General features: G+C 52.4%; 1 protein-coding gene across 1 annotated transcript in view; it reads right to left on the bottom strand.

Moving 5' to 3' along the window:
• The window catches only part of RAMP1 (receptor activity modifying protein 1), a 35,897-nt gene extending 13,870 nt beyond the window's left edge, over positions 1-22,027 (bottom strand). The window contains exons 1-2 of the mRNA XM_070423371.1: positions 21,746-22,027; positions 10,202-10,340 (exon numbers count right to left, since the gene is read on the bottom strand). Coding sequence (XP_070279472.1) covers positions 10,202-10,340; positions 21,746-21,797 — 191 coding nt within the window. The 5' untranslated portion in view covers positions 21,798-22,027. The remainder of the gene's footprint in view (positions 1-10,201; positions 10,341-21,745) is intronic.
• Between the last annotated feature and the right edge of the window lie 3,604 nt (positions 22,028-25,631).

Raw genomic sequence — 25,631 nt, 5'->3', positions numbered from 1 at the left:
AGACCAACGTACCTCTGAAGCAGAAAGAAAGTGATGTCATCGACAGGACATGTCTGAAGAACAGTCATCGACACGTACTACCAATGTGGTAGGAACTGCCTTCATAGCAAAAATGAGGTAAATGAGCATGCAACTATTGAACACAACTGTGGTGGAATGACTTACATGTCAATTTTGCTTATCCCTAAATTTCTCCGATGAAAAACCATCTGATGGAAAATTTACTCGATGTTGTAGCAAAGGCAAAGTTTGTCCAAATGATATAAATTTTCCAGAATACCCAGCATATTTTTAAAAAATTAATGATAAACAAAGATTCTGACAGTAAAAATTTCATGGAAAATATTCGTTGTTATATCATGTTGTTATTGTTTATTAATCAATTTATATATTATTTTCATGCACATTTTACTAATTTTCTTTCATCTCTGATACTTCTATTATAGAGAAAGGGTGAATAGTGATATTAAAATATTTCTTCTAGCCAAAGCCGGTTTGGCTCAGTGGATAGAGCGTCGGCCTGCGGACTGAAAGGTCCCGGGTTCGATTCCGGTCAAGGGCATGTACCTGGGTTGCGGGCACATCCCCCGTGGGAGATATGCAGGAGGCAGCTGGTCGATGTTTCTCTCCCATCGATGTTTCTAACTATCTATCTCTCTCCCTTCCTCTCTGTAAAAAATCAATAAAAATATATTTAAAAAAAAATATTTCTTCTAATTAATTTCCTTTAAATGTGCATGAATTTGTGCACTGAGCTACTAGTAAGAATATAATTAGAATTAGAGAATCTAATAGCCCATTATCAAGTACACAAAAACCCGGAAACACAGAAATGAGCTGAGTAACACACAGCAGAATGCATGTTGTTTGGGTGGGAATTAAATAGAAATAGACTCTAATGCATACAAGAATGCATTACGTGTTAAACTAAGCATAACAAGACAATGAAGGTAGGAAATATCATTTAACATATGTTAGGATAATCGAGATAGGGAGGAAATAAATTCTAATTCTTGTCTTACTGTAACTACGCACAGTGTTAAGGAGATAAACATTATTCCAAAACACAGGGCAACTAAGTAGAAACAGAACATAATATTGTGGCCATATGACTCTCACTACTGAATCTGTGGAGCAGACAGCCCTGTGATCAAATCACAGACCTGAGGAGTGAGGAGGCAGCGCGCCGAAACCGAGCCACTAAGGAGCTAAAACACGAAAAACAAGTGTCCGTAAAACAGACACGAGTGACACACGCAGAGAAGACGGAACAACATGACAAATGGTTCGTCTCTACAATATTTAAGAGTTTGTAAAAGAAGGTGACTCAGGAGACAGATAGCAAAGGTTATGAGCAGGTGATCCGCACTCCAGAAAAAACAAGTCCCAACAGCTGCAGGAGAAAGCAGTTCGTCCTTCCTAACAGCCAAAGCGGGCAGATGAGGACAAAACAGGAACTCTCATGTCAGCCTGCAAGAGCACGATCTTGACAAACTCAGTGCTCATGGACCCACGAACAAAAGAAACATGTCCATAGGTTTCTGGTCATATAACTTAGTGAAATTATTTGAAAGGGCAACTGGGCAAAACCTCTAAGAACCCTGGAATGTTTCAAGGCCTGTGCTGTGTAGGCCCCTTTGCAAGAATTCTTAAAAAAACAACAACAAAAACTTAAATAAATGAGTCCAAAAGAGCAGTAAGCTATATGCACTGCAGTTCATTTACAACGGCAAAACCTGGAAGGGGCTGAACATAAGTAGGACTGAGAAATCAGGACAGGACCCCTTCAATGGCCTCCCTGCCAGGGAGCTGGCTGTCCACACCTGGCCCTGGCCGTGAAGGTAAACTCACCTTGCCTTGCTACCCATAAAGAGTGTATTTATAAGAAGGTGGGTTCTCCATGTTTTGACTGAGACAAGAAGCCAGGAGAAGAGGGAGCTCAGACCTCAGACACACCTGTTCCAGGAGCTGTGCACAGTGTCCAGGCTTAAGTCCCATAAGACCCTGGGGGGAGGGGAGGTGTCCACATCTGCATGGGGAAGGCTCCCCCACAGAGGACGAGAGTGTCCCGGGCCCCATGTGCTTGGGAGAGGACCACCAATGGCAGGATGGGCCCTGGGAGATGCTGTAATGGCCTATTGAACAGGAGGAGTGCTGGGCCGAAGGCCAGCCTTAGGAAGGGCATCTGCTCTGGTCCCCTACCCGGCTGACCCCACGGCACACAAACCACAACACAGAGATGCTGCACCCAGAGCACGCCTTCATCACCACTGCCTTCTGTGCCACACCACCTGCTGCCCTGCCCTTTCCCTGGGACAGTCCCAGGAGGCCAACTTCAACGAGTGAGCACGCCTGACCTGCCTCCCTGGCCAGTGAAGTCCTATGTGCGTAGCCTGGACAGCTCTGGGGTTTTCATGCTGCTGGGGGCAGGGTGGAAGCAGTGTGTCCAAGAGGGAGGTGGGAGTGGAAGGCGCCTCCCCCAAACCGTCCCCCTCGTCACCATGATGTGGTCCACCTGCCTGCTCTTCCTTCTACTTGTGCCAGGATCTGCTTAGTGCCGCTTGCTTCTGACCTTTTACATTCTGACACGGAGGCTTGATTTCATCCCCAAAAGGAGGAGGTTGCAAAATTGAAAAACAGGGCAGTTAATAATCTGATGGAAAAAGACATCCCGGGAGGCTTGAGCGCAGTTCCCACTGTGTCTGGGGCAGTGTCTGTCCTCTCCCAGGGCCAGAGACACAGAGCACTAGGGACAAAGGGAAGCTGAAGCCCTTGGGCATGGAAAAGGGGAGCTTGCACCTTCTCCCTGGCTCCCAGTGTCCCCCCACCACAAAGGGTTCCTGGCTGTAGGTCTCTGCAGAGCATTTCTGAAAAAAGGAATTAGGCTTTATCCCCCAAGCCCCCCAGCTCAGCATCCACGGACCCTCTGGGGATCATGCTCAGAACCCACCATGGGGCAGGAATGCCACTTCAAGGCCAACCCCAACTGAAGGACTGCGGCTGCCCCAAGGGTCTCCAACCTCCCCAAAAGGAAGACAGCTCCCCAGCTGGTGGGACACAGCAAGAGGGTACTTTCTGGAGGGGTGACCATGGAGCTGGCACTGGGTGGGGCTGGGAGTAATCAGAGGATCTACCCCTCTGACTCCTCCTCCCCTATGTGCCTGCCACACAGCTGGATCTGGGCACACAGTGGAGGAAGGTAGATTTCCAGACCCTTCTGCCTCCTGGTTCCCCTCTGTACTGTGAGCACAGATATGGGAGCAGAGTCCCAGAGGGCTCCTTTCTTTATGACACTATCCCTCGGCCCCCACATCCTCTGTCCAGTTGCCCTAGTCTTGGATCTGCTTCCTCAGAGCAGCCATGGCTGAGCTCCTGAGACAGGACGAGGGGCCTGACGGGCCTTTGCCTCACAGCCCTCACCAAGACGCCCACTGACAGAAGGGCCAGGGTTGGTGCTTCGGGGTCGGGGTGATGCCTGCAGACACTTCGCCAGGAGCAGCAGTGTTCCCACAGGCTCTGCCCAGGTGCCCTCGAGGGTGGGACCAGGAAGGTCTTTGAGTGAGTGGAGGAAAAGGGTTTCTGCCCACCCAGCAGACACTGCACCCTGCTGCCTCCCTGTCCCAGCCTAGGCCTCTGTCCACCACCTGAGCGGGGCTTCACTGGCCTTGCTCAGCAGCACTGGCCCTGACAAACCCCAGGGGTGGCTGCTGAGAGCTCCAGGCCCTCTCAGGCTTTACCATCCATGGCAGATGACCAGCAAGAAGGACCGCCTGCCCCGCACATCAGGAAAACTTGAACCGATGTGAAATGAAGTGTTGAGAGGCGACCTCTGGGGAGCTGAGGGGGATCCCCACAGCCCTGCCCCAGCTCCTGGAAGCTGAGAGCACCCTTCCTGGAAGGGGCTGAGTGAGGTCCTCGCATACCAGCCTGTGCAGGATGGGTGGGTAGCTGCCTTAACCCCTCCCTGAAGGCCTCAGAGGCCAAGGTCAGCCACCAGGTTTCTGTGCACCTGGGCTTGAGGGTGTGAGCCTGGACTCTGGAGACCCCAGAAGGATCCTCCTTCCTGGTGCGCACTGGGGTGGGGAGTGGGTGTCGGCGCCTGGACTCTGGAGACCCCAGAAGGATCCTCCTTCCTGGTGCGCACTGGGGCGGGGAGTGGGTGTCGGCGCCAGACCCTCCCGACAAGAATGTGGCCCAGGCACTTGTGGGCTCAGGGCTAGTTCCAAGGCAGATGCCTGGAGGAGCAAACCCGAGAAGGAACCGCAGGCAGGTGTCCCTGTGGGGCAGGGGCCATGCTTGGGCAGAGCTCTGGTGACCAGCCTGCTGAGCACAGGTCATGGCCTGTGCTGAGACCTGGGGAGGGGGGCTGAGCACAGCAGGACCCGGGGAGGGTGACAGCCACTGCCCCAGAGAGACCACCGTGGTTGAAGAAGATGCCTCCCTCTCCATTCCTGTTGGAATTCAAACAAAAGCAGCTGTTGGCCAGGCTGGAGGGCTCTTCATGGCCCAGCTTGGGGTGAGCAGGGCAGAGGCAGTCCCCAGGGAGCAGGCCGTGGAGACCTGGGCCCGGGAACCCTGGACAGTGTGACCGAAGCTTCAGGAGCTGAGGCCAAGCCGCAGCATTGATAAGCCTGGGGCCTCAGGGCCGAGAGAAGAGGGGCACCGGGAAGGCGTGAAGGTAAAGGTGGGTTCTTTGGGGCTCACTGAATTCTGATGCTTCTGACAGGGTTCCTGCCTGAGGTGGCAGCTCAGAGCCCGCAGCTGAGCAGGAAGAGGAGGAGCAGCCGGGCCTCCCATCTCTGAATCACCCGCATTTCCTGTCTTGGGGAGAAAACCTGATATGTGGTCACTTTAAAACCAACCATCTTCTAGCTGAGTTCCCATTTTTGAGATTCTTGTCTTTCCTTGTTCTGCTCTTTCTCTCCTCCTGACACCCACAGGGAGGTCTCTGGAAATGGAGTCCGGATGACACATTGTTCCTTAATCTCCACAGCTCCCCAAATTAGATTGTATTCCCAGTTAATACATTCAATTATGTTGAATTTCCATTAGCAAACTCGGGCTGCAGTGAATGAGCTCACCCCGGACATGATGACTCGCCTGGTGCACAGAGCGGACCCGCCCTGCTGAACCCTTGCCCTGCAGGGAGCTGGTGCAGGGACCTGGGCAGTGAAGGGCAGATAGAAAAGGGCTCAAGAGGAGACCTGGAGCCGGGCTCATGACCAGGGCCTCAGCCAGGGCTGCTGGAGAGCCCGGCACCAATTTCAACACAGAACCACACTGGACTCCCGTCACCGGGTAGGCAGTGATGATGACAAACCTCCCAATGCAAAAGCAAGCAGGCCCTCAGTCCCATGGCAGGCCACTCAAGAGTGTCCACTGTCCTCCTGTTGGAACACAGCCCCAATGCTCTCACCAGCCCTTGTTTTCACTGGAGATATTTGTATCTCCGAGCAACGATGCACAGTGCTGCTCAGAACGGAATAAGCCCACACTTCTGTGCAATGTCCTAAGTGAGGCAGGGCTGTCACAGGCCCCCTCCGTCCAGTTTGGTGTAGGAGGTAGACCGTGTGGCCCCGCAGGCCCTCCACGCCCCACAGGGAAGCTTCTCCCCTCCCCACGCATCTGCAGAAGTCACCTGGCTCACATTCATCCGTGCCACTTAGCGGGAAGGTAAGTCTCCTCTGACGGGCAGCGGTTGTTAAGCCAGAAGCTTCCCTCTGGCATTTCCAGGCCACTGCAGACCCACCCAGGCCCTGGGACAGCTACGACCTCAAGCAGCAGGCACTGGGTGGCCCTGGCTTTTGGAGTTCTGTCCTCACCCTCAGCCTGTCCTGAACCCCAGGTCCTAACAGCTGTCCACTTCTGCCCACTGGGCTGCTGCCTCCCACCCCCGACAGCCTTAACTGCACTCGGCTCCAGCGGGATCTTTCCCAGCACCTGCGCCCTTTGTCCAATATCTGTCTGCCTTGAAGTCCTCCAGCCCCACTGTCTGGCTCTCTGCCTGTCCGTCCCCCACTTAGGGGCCCTGCTCCCCTGTTGGACACTGTGCTCCTAACATGGCCACGCCCTCCTGCCCATTCATGTGGCTCCTCCACCCCTCGCTGGGCCTCCTTTTGGGCCTCTTCTCTTCTTCCTCCCAGTCACTTGGACCATCCTGTCCACCCCAAGAGCCCAAGACCCTGGAAGGTCAGCCCATGGCTTGAGCGCCAGGCAGCCTTCATATCCCAATGCAAGTGGACCTGGTGGTCCTTGGCAGGGGCTGAGGCAGCCAGCGAAGGCCAGCATCCACCTCCCAGAGAGCCACCAGATATAAAGACAGGACATCCCCACACCTCCTGAGAGTCAGGGGAACCACCTCATGCCATTGGGGAGTGTTAAGGGCTGGGACCTCGGATTCAAAGATCCCTAACCCGCTGTGACCCTGGGCAGATGAAGTGGGGTGACGACAGTTCTGACTCCTCCTGAGGCTGCCTCGTACTTAAAGGAGGTAACGTATGTCCAGAGCTTATGCCCCACACATAGTACGTGCTCAGTAAACGCCAGCTTTGCGAACTGTCTTGGAATGAGGTAAGCGGTAACTAAGTAAACTGAGTAGGCGGTTCGGACCCATTGCTGGTTCCGGAGGAGAAAGCCACGTTGCAGACGCAGGGAACATGAGGAAGTTTGAAAGGGACTGTGTGAAAGGTGCACAGGGACAGTCAGTGCAGAACAAAGATGGACCTGGAAACAAAGGTGGGGCCAGATGGGCTTTTGAATAAACAGGACAAGTGGGCGGAGCCTCTGGGGAAAGAGACTGTGCCTCAGAGTTCACACTGCACCGCAGAATAAACTCCCGCAGGCCCGGGACCCAGCGGGGACACCGAGACCGCACAAGCTCGAGAAGAAAATGTGGGCAGCTTCCTCTTGGACCTGGGTGTAGGGAAAGGCCTTTCAACCATGACTCCAGTCCAGAGGCGACAAGAGACTGACCCCCAGGACGGGTGAACACAATAGCGTGGCAACGAGAATACCAGAGTCGAAAACAACTGACTAACTGGGAGGGAATATGTAACACGTGCTGCAGCCAATGGCCAGAAGTCACCCCTAACCCGAACTCTTTAAAAAGGGCCAGAAACGGATGGAAATGGGAAAGACAGGCACAATCAAGTCTCAAAAATATATGTGTGGCCCTTAACATGGAAGATGTTCAGATCCACTCATAAATTAGAGAGATGCAAACGAATGCACTGAGAGACCATTTCTCCATCAGACAGTGAGCGTTCAGAAGTGTGGACACCCAGTCTCGGTGAGGCTGTGGGAACCAGCCCCCCTGCCATCCCCCTCCCCCCGGCTGCTGGGAGGGAGCTGGTACAGCCTTCCGGTGGCAACACGTTGGACCGCAACGACCCGTGCTCTCACTGTGGATCCAGCAAACCCACTTCTAGGTCTCGACCCTGCAGACACAGTTCCAACAACACGAAAAAGTCATTCATTCAACACGACCTAAAACTGGGAAGTATTGTTAAAACCTAAGTGTCCCCTTGTTAGGAAAGTGGTTAAAAAACTGAGCACGGTGGGGTATTACTCAGATGTAAGAGTGAATGAGAAGGCTATGCACTGATAAGGTCTGTTTATAGGATATACTGTCAAATGAAAAAAAAGTGCAAGAAGAGAATCCATAGTATAATATACTCCATGTTACAAAGAGGGGGATATAAGAAAAATGGTTACACCTACTCATTTGTGCAAAAGAAACACAAGAAGGAAAGGCAGAGTGAATAACACTGGTTACACAGCCAGTGGGTGGGAATGTGGGGAAGAATGGGCAACATGGGGCTGGGGAGTGGGGATGAGGGGCAAGGGCACCTCTCTGGGCCTCCCTTTGAGTGTCGCTGATGCTAGATGCCCCAAGGTGATGGTCTGCTTTCCGTGTCAAACTGGCCACACCGTGGTCCCCAGTTATTCTATCGCATGGGGCCCGGGGTGTTCCGGAGATGGCTCACAGCTACAATAAGCTGGCTTTGGGACGATGATCTTTGATAGTGTGGGCGGGGCCTCACTGGTCAGTTGAAAGGCCCTAAGACCGAGTTAAGGAATTCTGCCTCGAGGCTGCAGTACCCACACTGGACTTGCCAGACACCACCATCTCATAAAACAATTCCCTGAAATAAATACTGCTATAGACAGCGTTTCCTACACCAGGTTTAAGGGGGATTCACCCACGTTCTCATGTTGCATGCTTGCATGGTTCCCTTGGTTACATCTAAGTCCCTGGTATGAATATGCGTGATCTATATCTATATCTCTATCTATTGTCTATATGTCTGTACCTGTATCTACATCTATCTATCTATTATCTATCTATCTATCTGTCTATCTAGCCATCTATCTACCCATCTCGGCTTCTAAACACCATTCGTTAATCAAAGGAGCCAGGGCTTCTTGGAGAAGTGGCTGATTCCAGGGCTGGAGCAGAAACTGTACAAGAGGAGCCTGGAACATCTCTGTGGCACCTAAGGAACTGCCCCCAAAAGGACACAAGAGCACTTTAATGGCCGAAGCTGGGACAATTTAAGAACCCTTGTGAGGACAGTGGACTCACCGGATATCCAGGATCACCTCCCACTGCAAGGTCAGCTGATGAGCAACCTTAGTTCTGCTGCATCTGCTTCCCCTTTGCCATGTAATGTAACATGTCATGTCATGTAACACGTCATGTAATGCAACATCGGTTATATAATGACATTGCAACACATGTCATGCAATGTAACATATGCTATTGTAAGGTATAATGATGCTGTTGAAATAAGAGCTTTTGCTCCTTGTTCCCTCAATTATCTTGATTTTCTTTTTCTTAAATTATTTTTTAATTGTTTTTATTGACTTTAGAGAGAGGAAGGGAGAGGGAGAGAGAGAGAGAAACATCAATTGGCTGCCTCCCGCATGCACCCCCACCAGAGATTGAATCTGCAATCTGGGCATGTGCCCTGACCAGGAATCGAACCAGAGATCTTTCAGTGCATGACACTCAACCAACTGAGCCACACCAGCCAGGGCGTGATTTTCTTTTTAAATAAAAGGAATTTCCTGGCCCCTCACCCCACCCCATGCTTCTATTTCTGGCTGTATCGCCGCTGGGCTCTGATGACGGACAACTCCCCCGGGCCTGAGTGATAATCATTCCCGCTTGCGAACTAGCCACTGTCGGAAACCGGCTGTGGCGGCTTCAGTTTCGAGTGACGTCACCACTGCTTCTGTGGGAACATCTCTAGCGTTATCCCGTCTTCTGCTAGGTGACAGCCTGCAATTGGCTGCACAAACCCATGATCGCTCACGCGGAGGAGGGGCAGGGCACGGCCTCTTCCGTGGATCACAGTGATAGACAACCTTGACCTAAACTAAACAAGTCACTCAGCCCAGGCATAGGCCAAGCTGCCTCAAGAACAAGCAGCTCTGATTTTTAACACCCTGCCCGGCCCCCAATTTCTCACCCGTGATTGATTTTTCAGTTTAGAAAATGAGATCTTGAAGGACAAGAATGAGGGGACCCCACCGTCCCCAGGGCTCCTGCCTCTTCACACCAAGTTCTGCTCGGGCTCCAGGGGCTGAGGTCCTGGCCTGGGAGCAGAGAAGCCCCGGCCTTTTTGAGGTGAAAGGGAGGCAGTGGATGCAGCCTGTGGGGTGGGAAGAGGGAGTTTTGGTAGAAGGACTGAGTCACGAAGGGGAAGGCTCAGTGCCCGCTGTCCACTGTGGGGTGCCATGGCCACCCCGCCAAGGACGCCTCCCCGTGACTCCAGGGCGCTCCTAGCCATGAACTGATGGAAGGACAGCCTTGGCCTGACCATGGGGACCAGGGGAACCAGCAGGGACATCCCTGCAACACAGCACCTGTCAGACTCGGCCACGAGGCCCCTGGGCTGTGCTCTCCGTGGTCCCCAGACGCCTGCACTTGGATGGGCCACAGGAATCTATGTCTGGACACGACCCTAATGGGACGCTCCGTCTCCTGCTGCCTTGAGGATCCCAGGTCATCACGGACCTCCTGCCCCTCACTGTCTGCACTTACCTGTCACTGGCCCCTCCTTCCCCCTCTTCTGTCCCCCACCCATGACCACAGCCTGTCCATCACCCTGGACTGTGGTGAAGAACCCTCACCAGCCCTGTAGTCCCAAGGTCCCCCCAGCCATGTCCCTCCCCCCAGTAGGCACACTTGACTCACTCGATGGTCTTGCCCCAGTCACACCACAGCGTCCTACCGATGGCCTCCATGTCCACCTTGAATGGGGCGAGGCAGACCTCCTGCAAGATGGCATCGTAGTCGACGTCCCAGCAGGCGGTGGCCATGAAGAGGTGATGCACTGCAAGGACAGTGTGTGGGACTGTCACCCTCCGGCCTCGTCCCCGCCCACCTTCCCTGCCTTCCCGGCCACCTTCCCTGCAGGCCCGGGCTCTTCTGTCCGACACACACACATCCGTCTGGGGCTCCCATCCCAGAGGCACCTGGGGGCTGCCATGGGGTCTCACTTGTCCTGAGAATCCGATGTGCGGGGATACCGGGCACAGGGTCTGACACGCATCCTCACTCAACCCCTGACATGTTCCCAATGCCTCCACTTCACAGATGTGGAAACCGAGGCAGCAAGAATGATCGCTGGGGCTGGACCCAGGCTCCTCACCCACGAGGCCACGAGGCCTGTCCATTGAGTGAGGAGGAGGAATCGCCTGTGGGGGTGGTGGGGACACAGCAGGACAGGGTCCTGTCCCAGGGCAGGTGGGGACCTGGCTGTTCCACCAGCCCAGACTGGCTCACCACCCCCCGGAGCCCTGGCTCACGCCCCGTGTCTGATTTTTACCGGTTATAAATAAGCTGACAACTTGTGGCATGATGTGTCCTACCCTCCTGCCTTGATTAACACGCGATCAAAAATGAAAACTGTTGGTCAAGCAGCGCACTGCTGATTGGCTTCACTGGAGGCTGCTTGGGTGGAGGTGGGGCAGGCTGGCCAGGGTTCCCCTGGGCCCCACTCGCAGGCCTCCTCCTCCTCCTCAGGCCCAAGGCCTGCTTTGTTCCCTCTCCGTGGGGCAGGCAGGCGGTGTCCTTCCCAGATCCCTTTAGGGCAGTGATGGCGAAACTTTTGAGCTCGGCATGTCAGCATTTTGAAAAACCCTAACTTAACTCTGGTGCCGTGTCACATTTTTTGATATTTGCAACCACAGTAAAACAAAGATTTATATTTTTGATATTTATTTTATATATTTAAATGCCATTTAACAAAGAAAAATCAACCAAAAAAATGAGTTCACGTGTCACCTCTGACACGCGTGTCATAGGTTCGCCATCACTGCTTTAGGGTGAGGCTGCAGGCTCACCTACTGCCCCCAGGCTATGCTGGTCTCTGCCCAGCAGCTCCCCCTGCCCCACCAAGGGGGCCCTAAGGAAGCCCACCTGTGAGACAGGGGAACGGCCAGGGCTCCTGGGTAGCTCAGGAGGCTCAGACACCGAATTCAGGAAGGAACTCTAAGCCATCTGTCCAGCCCCATCTGAGGACAGCCTCTGTGATGGTTCCCACCCGCTCACTGCCCCAGGACCCGCCCTGTCTCCCCACCAGGACGCTTTTCCCTGCAAACCCCAGACCCAACGGTCCCCCTCCCCTGCCCTTCCTCCCCCCTCCTTCCTCCTCTTCCATCTCCTTTCCCTCCCCCTCCTGGGCCCAGCCCACTTCCTCAGCACCTCATTTGGGTGGTAGAACATTTCCTTCTTTTCTGAGGACCTTTTGTGCTGCCCTGTCACCTCCCACTCGTTTCTGATACATGTACGTCCTCCCAGCAGCTCTGCATGTTAATATGCGTCAAACGAACAAGATGGCAACACCCAGCTTCATTCTGTGTGGGCGTGAGGCCGGCGCCTGCGACTGGCCCATGGAGGTCCGGAGCTCGGAGGACCCCTCCTGTCTGGAAGGGCTGGTTTTAGGGAGAATGAAGACGACCACACATCTCAGCCAGGGCTCTCTGCAGCACGGAACAGAGCCACTCGGCTGACACGACATCAGACAGACCTGTCACAGGGACACCAAGTTCCCAGAAGGGCAGATCGTCCAGCAGAGCCAGTCGCCAGGGCAGGGCACCTCCGCTGGTCACCAGCAGGGAGTGCTGGTGTTGGGGGCCAGGGGTGTCACTGTCCCCTCCACCTGTCCCCAGTCCCTCCCAGTACATTCTGGTCAATTTCTCCCTGCGGCCTCTGGGCCATGGAGCACAGCCCTGCCCCTACCCCACTGGCCTGCCCTATCTGGCAGCCTCAGTGCTCACCCTAGAGCAGGACCCGCCCCTCCCCAGTCCCTGGCCTTGACCCTGGCTGGGCTCTGAGCTGGTCCCCCTGAATGCTGTATCTCTCACCTCTGCTGCCCCAGGGTGGGACCCTGCTCTCTGGGAATGGAGACCCCACTTCCCTCCCTGCCTTGGGGGAGCCAGAGCGGCCTTGCTGTGGGTGAGGCTGGCCAGCTTCCAGGGAGCCTGAAACCATAGTGGTTTAGGTGCAGGAGAACAGCTCACTTCTCTTAACCAGCCTGATGCAGTTTCTTCCATCGGAAAGAGAGACAGTATAGTTTAAAGCTGAATAAAATTGCCCAGAGTTTTAAAGCCAGCTGTTTGGATTCCATTCCTGAGACTGCAAATGGATTCAGTCATCATGGCTTCGAAGGCCGTGAGTCAGGACAGGAGCTGCCGGGCACATGCACCATCGGGAATTCAGAGACAGGGCCCCTCTGTCCACAGCAGGAAACCGGCCCTGAGATGAGGACACAGGCGGAGGAAGGCAGGGGGATCCCTCAGCACGGTGACAGGCAGGACTGCCGGCTCCCCCCAGGGCCACGGGGCTCCAGGCCGAAGGGCAGCTGCACGGAGACCTTGGGCATCCGGGTTTCTAAGGAGAGAGAGGGCCCAGCAGTGCGAAGCGGGTGGGCCTCACTTTAAGCCGCCCAGTCTGTCTGCACAGGTGGCAGGAGGGCTGTCCTGCTGCGGCTGATTCCACATTTGCAGAGAGAACCCCAGAACTCCCATCGTCCTCCTCCTAGAGCTGAGGGAGCCCGGTGACGGTGCGGGAGGAGCCGGGGGGAGGGCCCTCCACTGGGAGGCCCGCTGGTCAGAGTGACCAGTCTGGGGGCTAAACACAGAGCCTCCCCTTTGGTGCCGGTGAACTGGGGTAGGAGCAGCCCAAGTGCCTGCAGGGACCCACGACACCCCTGACCTTCCAGGCGGCACAGAGGAGGCCACACAGGCCACACAGGCTCCTGCAGGCCTGTTCCCCTCTTGGCCACAGTTTCTTTATTGGAGAAGTGGGACAGCCCCCGCCACCGCCCCCCCCCCCCCCCCCCGGCCCCCGCTCCCCGCCGTGAGCTTACAGGACTGCTTTCCAGAGGGTTCAGTTTAGGGATCCCGCCTGAAAAATGAGCGGCCTGTCCCTGTGAGGTTTCAGTGTGAGCCACCCTCAGCACCTCACAGGGCACGAGGGCCCCTGGGGTCCAGCAGGGACAAGGGGGAGGGTGCTGGGGAGAGGGGAGGAGGGGGAGGTGACCAAGTTCGCAGGACACTTTATCAAAGGTGGTGGACATAGATTCGCGCAGCCTTGAGCCCCCATAGGTGTACACGTATGTCAGGACCCTCCAGATTACTCTAATATGTTCACTCTAATGTACTCAGTTATCCCACGTCAATTATACCTCAATAAAGCTGTTTAACAATGAATGTGAAGGACATATCAGGAGTGGGCTACCTCTGAGTGGTGTCATATGGGTGATCTTTATCTTCTGCCTTTCGTTCCCCTATGTTGTCCACAGGTTAAAAAACATACTTTATAAGCTACTATCTCTGTATTCTGTGCACATCTTCCCCTAACCCTTCAGAGAAAGCCTTGCTCGGCAGGTTCTGACTGCAGCCGTGAATCATTTTCCGCTCACCCTGCCAGGGCCCTCGGGGTGAGAACCACCACTTCCAGCACCCCCTGGTTCCTGCCCCCGCCGGAGCCAAATCCCCAGGAAGCCACATGCCTGCCTGAAAAAGGAAAACCAAAACCAAGACAATGACAAACTGAAAAAACAAAAACTACATGCAGTAAAAACTCCTACTCAACCGTCAAGGCCTGGTCAACCCCCACCCCCTCCGCCCGCACAGCACACACTCTCTGACGGTCAGCGTCACGCATGTTGCAAACCTTCCTTAGCCCACGTAGACCTGAGCCAACAGAGTCTCTGGCCATCACCTGTTTTTGGTCCTCCTGGTCAGTTTCAGCCACTGTCCCTGGCTCTGGCCTCGAGATGCTGTGTCCCCTCCCTTCCCCTCCTTGAGGTGCCTGCTCTGTGCTGGATGGATGTGGGGGACCTGTTAATATGTCCCCTGAATCTACAAGAAAATGGGATGCTAAGTCAGGTAAAAGAAGAAGTGGCATCCAACAGGTGAGCAGTGGAGTCGGATGATGTCAGCCTAAAAACGATAAACCAGTGTTGTCCCTGACAAGGTTAAATCCCACCCGATGAGCCCCGAGGGGAGCCTCACGCCCACCAGGAAGCTACCAGCACAAAGACAGAGAGGACACGGAGAAAGTGGACCCCTGTGCACGGCTGGTGGGAATGGGAACGGTGCATTTGCTGTGAAAAGAGTCTGCTGTGAACAAGTTAAACATAGAGTTATCATATGACCTAGCAATTCCACTTGTAGATATATGCCTCCAAAGAACTGCAAGCAGGGTCTCAAATAGACATTTACACACACATGTTCATAGCAGAATCATTCACAATAGTCAAAAGATAGAAGCAATCCAGATGTCCATCAACAGATGAGTAGATAAACACAGTATGGTCCATACATACAATGGAATATTATTCAGCTTTAAAAAGGAGAAAATCCTGTCCAGCTGGTGTAGCTCAGCAGTTGAGCATCGACCCAGGAACCAAGAGGTCACAGGTTCGAATCCTGGTCAGGGGTGGGGGTGGGTGCAGGAGGCAGCCTATCGATGATGTTTTTCTCTCATTGATGTTTCTATCTCTCTCTACCTCTCCCTTCCTTTCTCTCTAAAAATCAATAAAAACATGTTTAAAAAAAAGAGGAGAAAATCCTGTCACATGAACGAACCTTGAGGACATTATTCTGAGCGAAATAAGCCAGTCATGAAAGGACAGATTCTGTATGGTCCCACTTACATGAGGTCCCTACAGTAGCCAGAGTCAGACAGAAAGTAGAAGGGTCGGGGAGGGGATGAGGAGTGCATGTTTAATGGGGACAGAGCTTTAGTTTGGGAAGATGGTGATGGTGGGACAACAATGTGAAGGTACTTAATGCCACTGAACTGTATACTTAAAGTGGTTAAGATGGTAAATTTTATGTTATGTGTATTTTATGACAACTTTAAAAAGCATTGCGTGGGTTAAAGAAGGTTCCACTATAACAACTCACCATGGGAACGTGCCGTCAGGGATTGCATGTGTGGATTCCCGCATAGAGCATGCAGAAACTCAGCAAAGAGTCAGAAGACAGAGTTAAAATTGGGAGGGGCTGGGAGATAGGCCTTCCTTACAGGTGACCTATCTGAAAAGCCAAGAGTGGGTAAGAAGGAAAACAAAACAAGAAGCCAGCTCTGTGGGAAACGAAGTGCAGGGAGATGGCCAACCACAGAGCAAATGTACAAAAAAGGAGCTTTCTTCTGTCCCAGCAACAACAAGTTAGAAAATAGACTGGGAAAATATCCCACTCACAGTAGCAGCCAGAACCCCACAAGATTCCTAGACGTGGAACCAGTAATCTGCAGTCCATAAAGGCAGAGGCGCGGTCACGATATTCATCCTCCCCATCAATTCATAGGTCAGTGCAATTACCGTCCAAATCCCAACAGATATTTAGCTCAAAAACCAGGGGCATCCCAGATGCATCAAATGTTTTTACAAAGTGAAGGAAGAATCATTTAACTTCAGGACCATCCCTGTCGGGACCATCCCTCTCATCCGAGGCTCTCACTGCAAACTCTCCGACCACACCCCTCTTCTGTGCCCTGAACTTGTACCTGCCATGGTCTCTGAGTGTCCAAGAGGAGGTGGCCGCTGTGGATGGGGCTGCCAGCTTTAGTGAGCAAAAATACAAGACGCCTAGTTAAATTTGAATGTCAGATAAACAATGATTCCCCAATTGCATGAGACATATGTAAACTAAAACGGTTTGTCACTGATCTGAAATCTAAATTTGACTGGGACCCTGGGTCTAACCCTGAAGTCTAAGCTCCCACCCTCTACTTCAGTTTCACCTCTGGAACTCTCTGGAATCTCCACTCTTTCCATCTCAATCCTCTGTCCTGACTCCACCCAGCCTCCCTGCCCTGGTCCCCTGACTGCACTCCCACCCCAGCCCACACTGCGAAGTAGCCCAAGGCTTTTAAACCAAACTCACATCACCCCCTTTAATATCCTGCAGGTTTCCCCTTTGCCCTTGGAATGAAATCTGAGCTGTCTACCTTGGCCCAGAGGGTGAGTCCTCCAGCCCAGCCTTGGGTCAAATGCTTGGCCACAAAGGCTTCCAACAAGTCCCAAATCAGGGCCTTTGCACAATGCCCTGGGTCTAGAGGCTCTTCCCAAGCTCCTCGGGGCTCTGATCAGCCAGAGCCCTAGGCTTATTTCTTCTGCATAAGCAGCACCATTTATGTTCCTGTTTACAGGCCCCCTAGCTGGGCCATTCTTCTTATGGGCGCTGCCCGGGCTTCTACTTTCCAGAACTCCCTCCTGGTGATGACACTATGTGAACCACTTGTGTGGGACAGAGAGAGGTTTCTAGGAGAAATGGCTTAGTGCTTCTCCAGAGCCCCTTACCTGGCCATCCACCCAGCCAGCAGCCCTTCCGTCTTACAAACGGACCCATGGAGCCTTCCAGAGGCAGTAAAGGCACATGGGGAGCGAGCCAACCCGGTGTCAATGTCACCAGATTTCCGTTTAAGTGACTATGCTTTCTAGACCTCTTCCCTGTGATGTGACGAGCAAACTGCTTTCATTCCCGTTGACATGTGACCATAAGGCAGGTGTTAGTATCCGATTATTTGCTTGTCATTCGCTGCCTTTTGCCTTCTCAAGTGATGTGTGGTTTAGGACCGTTCCTGGCGAGCCTTGAGGGCGTGGGGTGCAGAGCCCTGAGGAGCAGGGTGGGCACTGCCCAGGCCGTGGGTGGGTCACTGCTTCCTGCCCCCTGGTTGTCTGCAAACTCTGTGCTCATTCAGAAGTTGTGGACAGGAGGGACCCAGAGGTGGGCTGACCTGGGGTTCAAGCCTGGCACATGTGGGGCACTGCCATTGTGGTGTGATGGAGGCTTTGAGGGGGCCTGCAGGGGCACAGGAGAGGGTCACCACCCCAGGGTGGTGCATTGGGTGGCCAGAGGAGGCTTCCCTGTGGGCAGTCACCTGGGAGGGGTGGAGGTGGTGTGGCCTGGTGGGGCCTGTGAGACTGGAGGACAGTGAGCTGAGGGCAGAGTGGATGTGGGCCAGGTGGGAGATAAGGATGGCTGGGGTTCTGGCCTCTGGTCCCACAGAATCCACTGTAGGAACCCACAAGGTAGAGAGAGAGGGAGCCATCAGGGAGCTAAACAAAGGAGACCCTGTGAGGCCTCATGAGAATAAAGTAAGAAGCCTGGCTGGGAGGCTCAGGCCCGGGCTCCAGGTCCCCTGCGGAGTCTTGGTCAGTGTGTCTCCATGGGCCCTGCTCCAACAGAGCCGCTTAAACGATGATGGAAGTGATGTCTTTCGCTGTCAAAGAAAACACTGAAATAAGACAATCTTAGGAAAGAAAAGCTTTCCATGGACAATAACTTCATTATGTTAAAATGAATTGAGTGGTTGTTAAGGTTGGGAGCCCTCCTGTCCTGCTGTGTTGACATAACCCTCCTCACAGAGAACAGATGAGTTCTCTAGAAACCTTACCCAGCCCAAGGTCACCCTGTCCTGGAGGGAGGGAGGGCTGGTGACCAGGACATCTCTCTGGGGGGTTAGGGAGGGAGTGGGGGCCCAAGGGCACATCTGATGTGGCGCTGCGGACAGGGCAGAGTCCTGTCAGCATCGTGGGCATCTCTTCACTCGCCAGGAAGCAGCTGCAGGGCAGAGGCAGGCGGCACAGGCCTTGGCATGGGCACTAAAGTCCCAGCGGCCACCTTGGCCACCTCCTCTTCTCCCCCGTCCCAGCTCCTGCTCCTTTTCCACTAAAGCACCTCCTCCTTCAGGAGGCATTCCCTGAGTCCCCAGTGAACAAAAGGCTCTTGGGCAGGATGGGGTGCCCTTCTCAGACCCCTCTGAGCACCTGCCACCACCAGGCGCTGTCCTGCAAGGGCACACCCAGCTCACAGGTGATGGGGTAACAGGGCTGAGAAGTCTACCCCATGGCTTTAACCTAGAAGCTCGGAAGGTGTCAGGAGAGCTCTCTCAGGTCATAGGCAGGTGCCCCCACCCCTCCTTGGTTCACAGGATGGACAGGTGTCCCCACCCCTCCGTGGCCCCCAGCCAAGAGGAGGGAGAGTGGGCCCCACCTCTCCAGCAGGAAACAGACTGTGCAGCCAGGGCCCACTGAGGGGAGCCCACCACGCCGGGTGGGCCTCAGGAAAGATGGGTTCTGCTCCTGAAGGAGGGGGTGCTGGCAGCCTACCCACCAGGTTCCACTCTCAAGGGCTGGAATCTATCCACACGGGCTCCTGTGTCACACTGGATGGGGTATGAATGGGGTAGAAGCTGTGAAATTGGTTCATTCTAGGGGAAAATAAGGAGAAAGTTTTCTCAATGCGCCATTTTCCTGAAGAAAGGGTTCTAACTCAACATTTCCTTGGCGCATTGCTGATTACGGCGTCCGTGTGGACAGGACCATTTCTCAACAGCCTTGGCCTGGAACTGACCACATGTACAGTGACTGGCATGTGCCTGTGGAACGGAGACAGAATCCAGAAGCTTCTCCCCTCAGGGAGCATGAACAGACACACGGAGCTGATTAGCAAGTAAGATCCTTCAGACCTGGGCTCTAGGACTAAAGTGCCTCCGGATTTCATCTGAAGCAGTCACATGGGTTGTATTTACTGGGATGTCCCTGGAGGTTACGGCTACACTTGTGTATGTACAAAGTCAGATATCTCAATGACCATAGCAGCCTTGCAAAGAGAACCCCACAGCCCCCAGCATGACCCCAAGAAAGGTACAGGACAGATGTCAGAGGAGTTCCCACAAGTCTGAGTGGGCCCGCCCTCCTGAGTGACGGCGGGCTCTTCTAATCAGGAGCTTACACCGCACACAGAATGATCCTGCGTTGTCTGGAAATGTCCTCTTTTCTGATCGATGAAAAACTTTCCAGTGGCTACGTACAAACTTCTGAAATGCATGTGGTCTGACCAGAATAGTGAGATGTCAAAAACCATGTGCAGAAAGTAAGCAGATTGAATAAGAAAAGTAGCTTGATTGTAAAACTGTTGCAGTTGAGTTCTTGAACCTAACAACTAGCATACTTGGGAGAAAAAAAACAATCCCGCAATGCCATTCTGGGTAGTAAAGTTTTCATCTCCAAGGAGATCTGGCTGAAGCCACAGCTTGGAAAGAAAACACTGCGTGCTCCATATTCTAATTACTGCCAGGCTCACTGACATGAGCTTACTAATAACCTCATAAAGTTGTGTTTGTTTTTTCCAAGATACAATGTTAGCCAGACCTAATATAATTTAAGATTACAGGATTTTGGATTTTCACCAGAACATTGTATCACCTTCTTGGTAAACAAGGAAGGTCTTCTTCTTCTTTTTTAAAAAATAGATTTTATTGATTTTTTTACAGAGAGGAAGGGAGAAGGACAGAGAGTTAGAAACATCGATGAGAGAGAAACATTGATCAGCTGCCTCCTGCACACTCCCCACTGGGGATATGCCCGCAACCAAGGTACATGCCCTTGACCGGAATCGAACCTGGGACCCTTGAGTCCGCAGGCTGACACTCTATCCACTGAGCCAAACCGGTTAGGGCAAGGAAGGTCTTCTCATGGGATCACGCAGTGCTTTATTCACACACGCTTTAGAGCAGCAGTTCTCATCCTGCATATCAGATATTTACATTACGATTCATAACAGTAGCAACATTACAGTTATGAAGTAGCAACGAAAATAATTTTATGGTTGGGTCACAACATGAGGAACTGTATTTAAAGGGCCAGAAGGTTGAGAACCACTGCTTTAGAGGGTGCAGCTTTGGCACATCAGTAGAGAACATTTATGATTTAAAAAAAAAAAAAAAAGGGACACAACCCTCCTAAGGAGAAATGTTCATTTCTCAGGAAACCAAAACAGTAAGTTCCATGTCAAGCCAAATGAATCCTAACACAAAAGAAGAGGATAATATTATTTTAAGATTTTGCTTTTTTACATAACGTCAGCCAAAACACAGTTTTCAGATGGGGCAAGGTCAGTTTTCAGATGATATTCTATTGATGCTGCGGGTTTCCTGCGGATCTGACCCTCCTTGGCAAGGTTTATGAATAGCGAGAGGTGGGATGGCACAGCGCCTGGGTAGTCTTCAGCCCATCTCCCCTAGGGCCTGGACCATCTCCAGGGTAAGCCACACTGCTCCCAGCTGCTCCTCCAGCTGCAAAAATAGCACGGGGGTCACCCCTTCCCCAGCACCATCAGGTGCTTCTGACCACACTGCCCTTTCTGGGAAAGGCCAAAGAACCAGTAATGGCTGCGGGGGCCTTCCGGGGGCCACTGGATTCTTCCACTTAAATGACCTATTTAATTAGTTTTCTTAAAAGGTACCTAAATAGCTCTGTGGCTCAGTTGGTTGGAGCATTGTCCCTGTGCATGGAAAGATTTCGGGTTCTACCCCCAGTACTGGCATATAAGAGAAGCAACCGATCAAGGTGAGTCACATTCATGCTCCCCCTCCCCTTTCCTCTCTCTCTAAAAATCAATACAAACATATCCTTGGGAGAGGAATAAATAAATAAATGGTGCCTAAACACACAAATTGAGTCAAATAGCTAAAGCCGTTTTTAAAAAGGTTTCTCATCATTTGATGAAAACTGTAGACAGGGAAGTGAAGGCGACAATTTCTTGCTACTTTTTGCCAAGCCTGGTGCTGGTTCCTGTCCTCACTGGGTTTCAGCTTAGCATACCCCCCGGAGCGGGAGCCAGCACACCCAGAGTCCCTCTTAGGATTTCGATCAGCCTGACGCGCTCAAGTACCCAGCGAAAAGGAGCTGTGGAAATCCTCAAGTCAGCTGGCCGCTTCTGCAAAGACATCTCTGGGAGGTTTATTTGCAAGTCAGCAACTGCTGTATGTTAGAGGGAGGCTTTCCGTTTTCACTAATTTCTAGATAAAGGGCTGTGGTTCTGATTTCTAAATAGGTGATCTGCCCGGCGCCTGCTCTCACACACGGTCGCCTAAGGAAGCCCGCAGGGGCACAGAGGTGCGGGCAGGGGGCCGCGCATTGTAGTTTTACTCCTGAAAATCAGTGAGTCCCAGGGTGCGGGAGAATTGCCCTGAGCCTTTCAGAACTCCCTGCCCCCGCAATGCCCCTAGCTGTCCCGGTCCCCAGAGGGTGGCGCAGCCCTGCAGGGACCCCCGTCCACGTCCGGGGGCCTCGGCTCCCTGACGGCCAGCCAGTCGCAACCGGTGAGCTCTCGGCACTCGCCTCCCTTCTAGGGCGCGGAGCGGGCGAGTGGGCGCGGCAGGGGGGACGGGGTTGCAGGGGTGTGGGGGCAGCGGGGACCCAGCCTTACTCACCCAGGAGCAGGCAGAGGCTGCGCCGCGGGAGGCCGCGCAGGGCCGGGGCCATGACGCGTGCTACGGGGCAGACCCGCCGAGGTCTGAGTCCTTGCAGCTCTGGGGGCGGAGGCGGGAGCGGGATCGGCCGGAGGCGCCCGCCCGGCCCACTGCGGCTCCCTGGGTGGCAGAAGCCCGGCGGGGCGGGGACGGCGGTGAGCGTCACCGAGAGGGGAGCCTGGCGGACCAGCACCTGCAGCCAGGGCGCTCGGAGGAGTCTGCAACGGCGAGGCGACCCGCCCCACGCGTGTCGCCAGAACAGCGCTGCGGGAGTGCGGGCCCAGCCAGGGGAGGGCTACGCCCCAGGGGGCGTGCCGCGCGGCGGCTGCCAGTCCCTCACGGGGGGATGCACTCTAGGACTCTTGGGGAGGCCGGCCCGATGCGGGGGCGCTCCTGAAATGTTCCCAGAACAAATGGACAAGTTAAAAAGTAGGCGGGTGAGAGTGCCTGTATTGCCAAAGACCAAGACCAGTCTTCCGCTCCCACCCAGCCCCGAAGGTGCAGTCACTGTCTCCCGTGGGGACAAGCTTGGCGCTCGGGGAGAGTCACAGTAATAAAAAAACACAGGATCAATGAGAAACTGGAGCGAATAGTGCGACCTACGGGATGAGGAACAGCATGGCACAGGGGAGGAGGGAGGAAGCAGGCGCACACAAAGGTCCTGGAATGGCTCTGCTTGGGCTGAAAGGTGGCCCACCAGGGACTTGCTGGTAAGGATGGGTGGTGAGAGGCCGGGAGACTGCTAGGCCTCAGATAAAGTTCTGACTCTGAACTTATGTAGAAATATGACAGCATTAGATTTACCTTGCGAGGTGGTCACTCTGCGTCGGTGTGAACACATTTACAGAGTGAGCAGAGAGGGGCTCCCTAGGGTGAAACACAGCCCTGGGAAAGCCTGGGGGAGGAGCTTTCCTGATGGAGGTCGAACAGGGAGAATGAAATTTAGGCCTGGGCAGCTGAGCTCTAAAAGCCTCCCTAACCCTAACCCTAACCCTAACCCTAACCCTAACCCTGACCCTGACCCTGATCCTGGGCACCTGAGCTCTCAAAGCTTGTCTAACCCTAACCCTAGCCCTAGCCCTAGCCCTAGCCCTAGCCCTAACCCTCTAAAACCCTAAGAAAACCCTAACCCTAACCCCCTAAAACCCTAAGGAAACCCTAACCCTAACCACCCTAACCCTAACCCTAACCCTAATCCTGGGTCTCCCCTTACAATGGTTCTTCTTGTAACAGCCTATTCCAAGACCGCTGAGCAAGTGAGTAAATTTATGCTCGAGCTAATAAACCAACCACTGCCCTTGGTGCAGTGGTTACTTCTCTGTGGCCGAAAAGGACAGAGTCTGGAGCACAGCGGTATGGAGTGAAAGAGCATTTCCTTATGCTAAATGAAAGGGAACAGAGCCACCTGCTGTCAGTTTAGAGAATAGGAGGCAGCTGACAGCCAGGTCGTCCATCCACTCCACATGCTAGGGCACTTGGAGCCAGCCAGCAGTCTATGGCCTAGGGGCCCCAAACGTCCTGAGGGAGGGTCTGCATCAGATGGTGGGGGATGGCACATGCTCTCCTGACTTGATTAGCCCCTCTTGCCACCATTGCGTGGCCTGGCCTCCCACTTTATTCAAGAGACATTTGAATCCTTACTATGTGGAAAACTGGTCAGCAGACAATGCAGGTACTGCCTTTCAGTTGGTGAAGCTAGTGGGGCAACCTCCCCAAATCTCAAGTGATAACATGCATGTCCTGATACAGGGACCACACACACACACATGCGCGTACCCACACACCTGACTCAACTGTGGTGTCTTTTTTTAAAAAATGCGTTTTTATTGATTTGAGAGGAAGGGAGATAGAAACATCGATGACAGAATCATTGATTGGCTGCCTCCTGCAAGCCTCACACTGGGGATCAAGCCTGCAACTGGGGCATGTGCACTAACTAGAAATTGAACTGTGACATCCTGGTTCATAGGTTGACACTTAGCTATACCAGCTGAGCTGTGGTCTAAGTCTTGAGGGCTGGGAAGAGGAGGGTGCAAGCGGACTGCAGGCCAGAGCAAAGGGGCAGTGCAGGGACCATGCCATGTGAGAAGGGCACGGGTGGTTAGGGGAGGTGAGTGGGGCCCAGCCCTGGGCCAGTTCCACTGTGTATCCTGTACTAGGATTCCTATACTAGAAGAGCAGCTTCTCTGCTCAGACTCTCCCTCCACCCACAGCCTGAACCACCCTTCCCATCCTTGGCTGAGGGTCTCTCATATCTGAGGTGGGCCTGTCCTCATCACCCATGGCACCTGGGGGCTGCTGGACTTCCATCACTCTCAGCAGGAGCCATTTGCAACATTTTCTCTTTGAAGTTCAACCACAAAGAGGCAAAGTTGGTAAGGGAAGCCCTTTGCCATTTCTCCTGTTTCTCTCACACAAACAAGACAAAGGGCATTTCTCAAGTTCATGTGCTTTGGAAGTTCACAACTCTCTTACACACACTATGGGGCTTTCTTTCCTAATAGCGGAACACTGGCTGGAGAACTATTTAAGAAACTAACATGTTGTATTGAGCATCTCGGTTACACATATGTATCTCCTTTGACCAGAATTAATACTGGCATCAGGCAAAGTCAAATGGAAATTTTTAGTTCCACTTTGTGTGTGTGTGTGTGTGATAGTTTTAGTTCTAAGTCTCTAGGTATTTCCAAACATAAATATCTGTAAATTCCAGTTGATATAGCTAAAGTGCTCTTTGATGTCCCAATAATACAGTCCGAGGGAAGTTCAAAACTCTCTTGGGAATGCCAAAGTGGGGGTACACACACTGTGGCAATAATGTATGTTAAAATTACCTGAAACTTCGCTAGTCCATGTAGAAAATAATGATTAGTCCATGTTTCAACTTGATTCAATGCTAACTCTGAATGTAGCCTTTTAATATAAATAACCATGTAATTTAACATGTAGGAAGAAATCTCCACAATTCTAGGATTCTATTAATTTGATATATGGCTGAAACCAATGAGACTCAAGTTTCATTTACTGGAGTTTTAAAATTATTTTTTCCCCCTAAAATATGTTTTTATTGGGGTTCAGAGAGAGGAAGAGAGAGGGGGAGAGAGAAACGTCGATGTGAGAGAGATACATTGATTGGTTGCTTCCCATTGAGCCCGCAAGCTGGGCATGTGTCCTGACCAAGAATCAAACTCATGACCTTTTGATGCATGGGACGATGCTCAACCAACTGAGCCACATCAGCCAGCGCTAAAATTATTTTTTTACATTATGGAACTCAATTCCTGATAGAAATTTAGGATGGATCTGGTAATAACTAAAGACAAATTAATATATGAAACAAAACAAAAAAATCCCATTAGAAAGGAAAACTTTGAAATACCATCCATGTATATTCCACATAAACACTGGTAGGTTATTTATACTTGGAAAATGCCATCAAACCTGCAGGAAGTATTACAGGTGCAGTGGTACTGTAAACTTTGCTTTTATTAAATGTAAATACATCAAACATAAATGTTAAATGGGTAACTTTAAATCAAGTGATACCAACTAAATATTAAATGCTCTAAATATTTTAAACATTTGAAGAAAACACATAAATTTCCATCTTACTATTAGTAAAACTGCAACTTTGAACAGTATGTTACTTTAAAAAAGTAAGAAATTAAAGAATTTTCTGCTGTAAGACAAGACAACTGGACTTTGAAAATGGTTCTAATTTACACTCTAACCTAATAGGAAAGAACTTATTACTAAATGAATTACCAAATGAATGCAAGCAATATGGTAACCATTTAAATTTAAGGGCTTTAAATCTGGGTGATGAAACAGGTACATTGAGTTGAAA

This window comes from Myotis yumanensis, unplaced genomic scaffold, assembly GCF_028538775.1.
Source record: "Myotis yumanensis isolate MYYU_CA2020_CCGP unplaced genomic scaffold, mMyoYum1.0.hap1 SCAF_8, whole genome shotgun sequence".
NCBI lineage: Eukaryota > Metazoa > Chordata > Mammalia > Chiroptera > Vespertilionidae > Myotis > Myotis yumanensis.
Note: the sequence above shows the minus strand (reverse complement) of the source record. Positions and strands in the feature narration are given on the sequence as shown.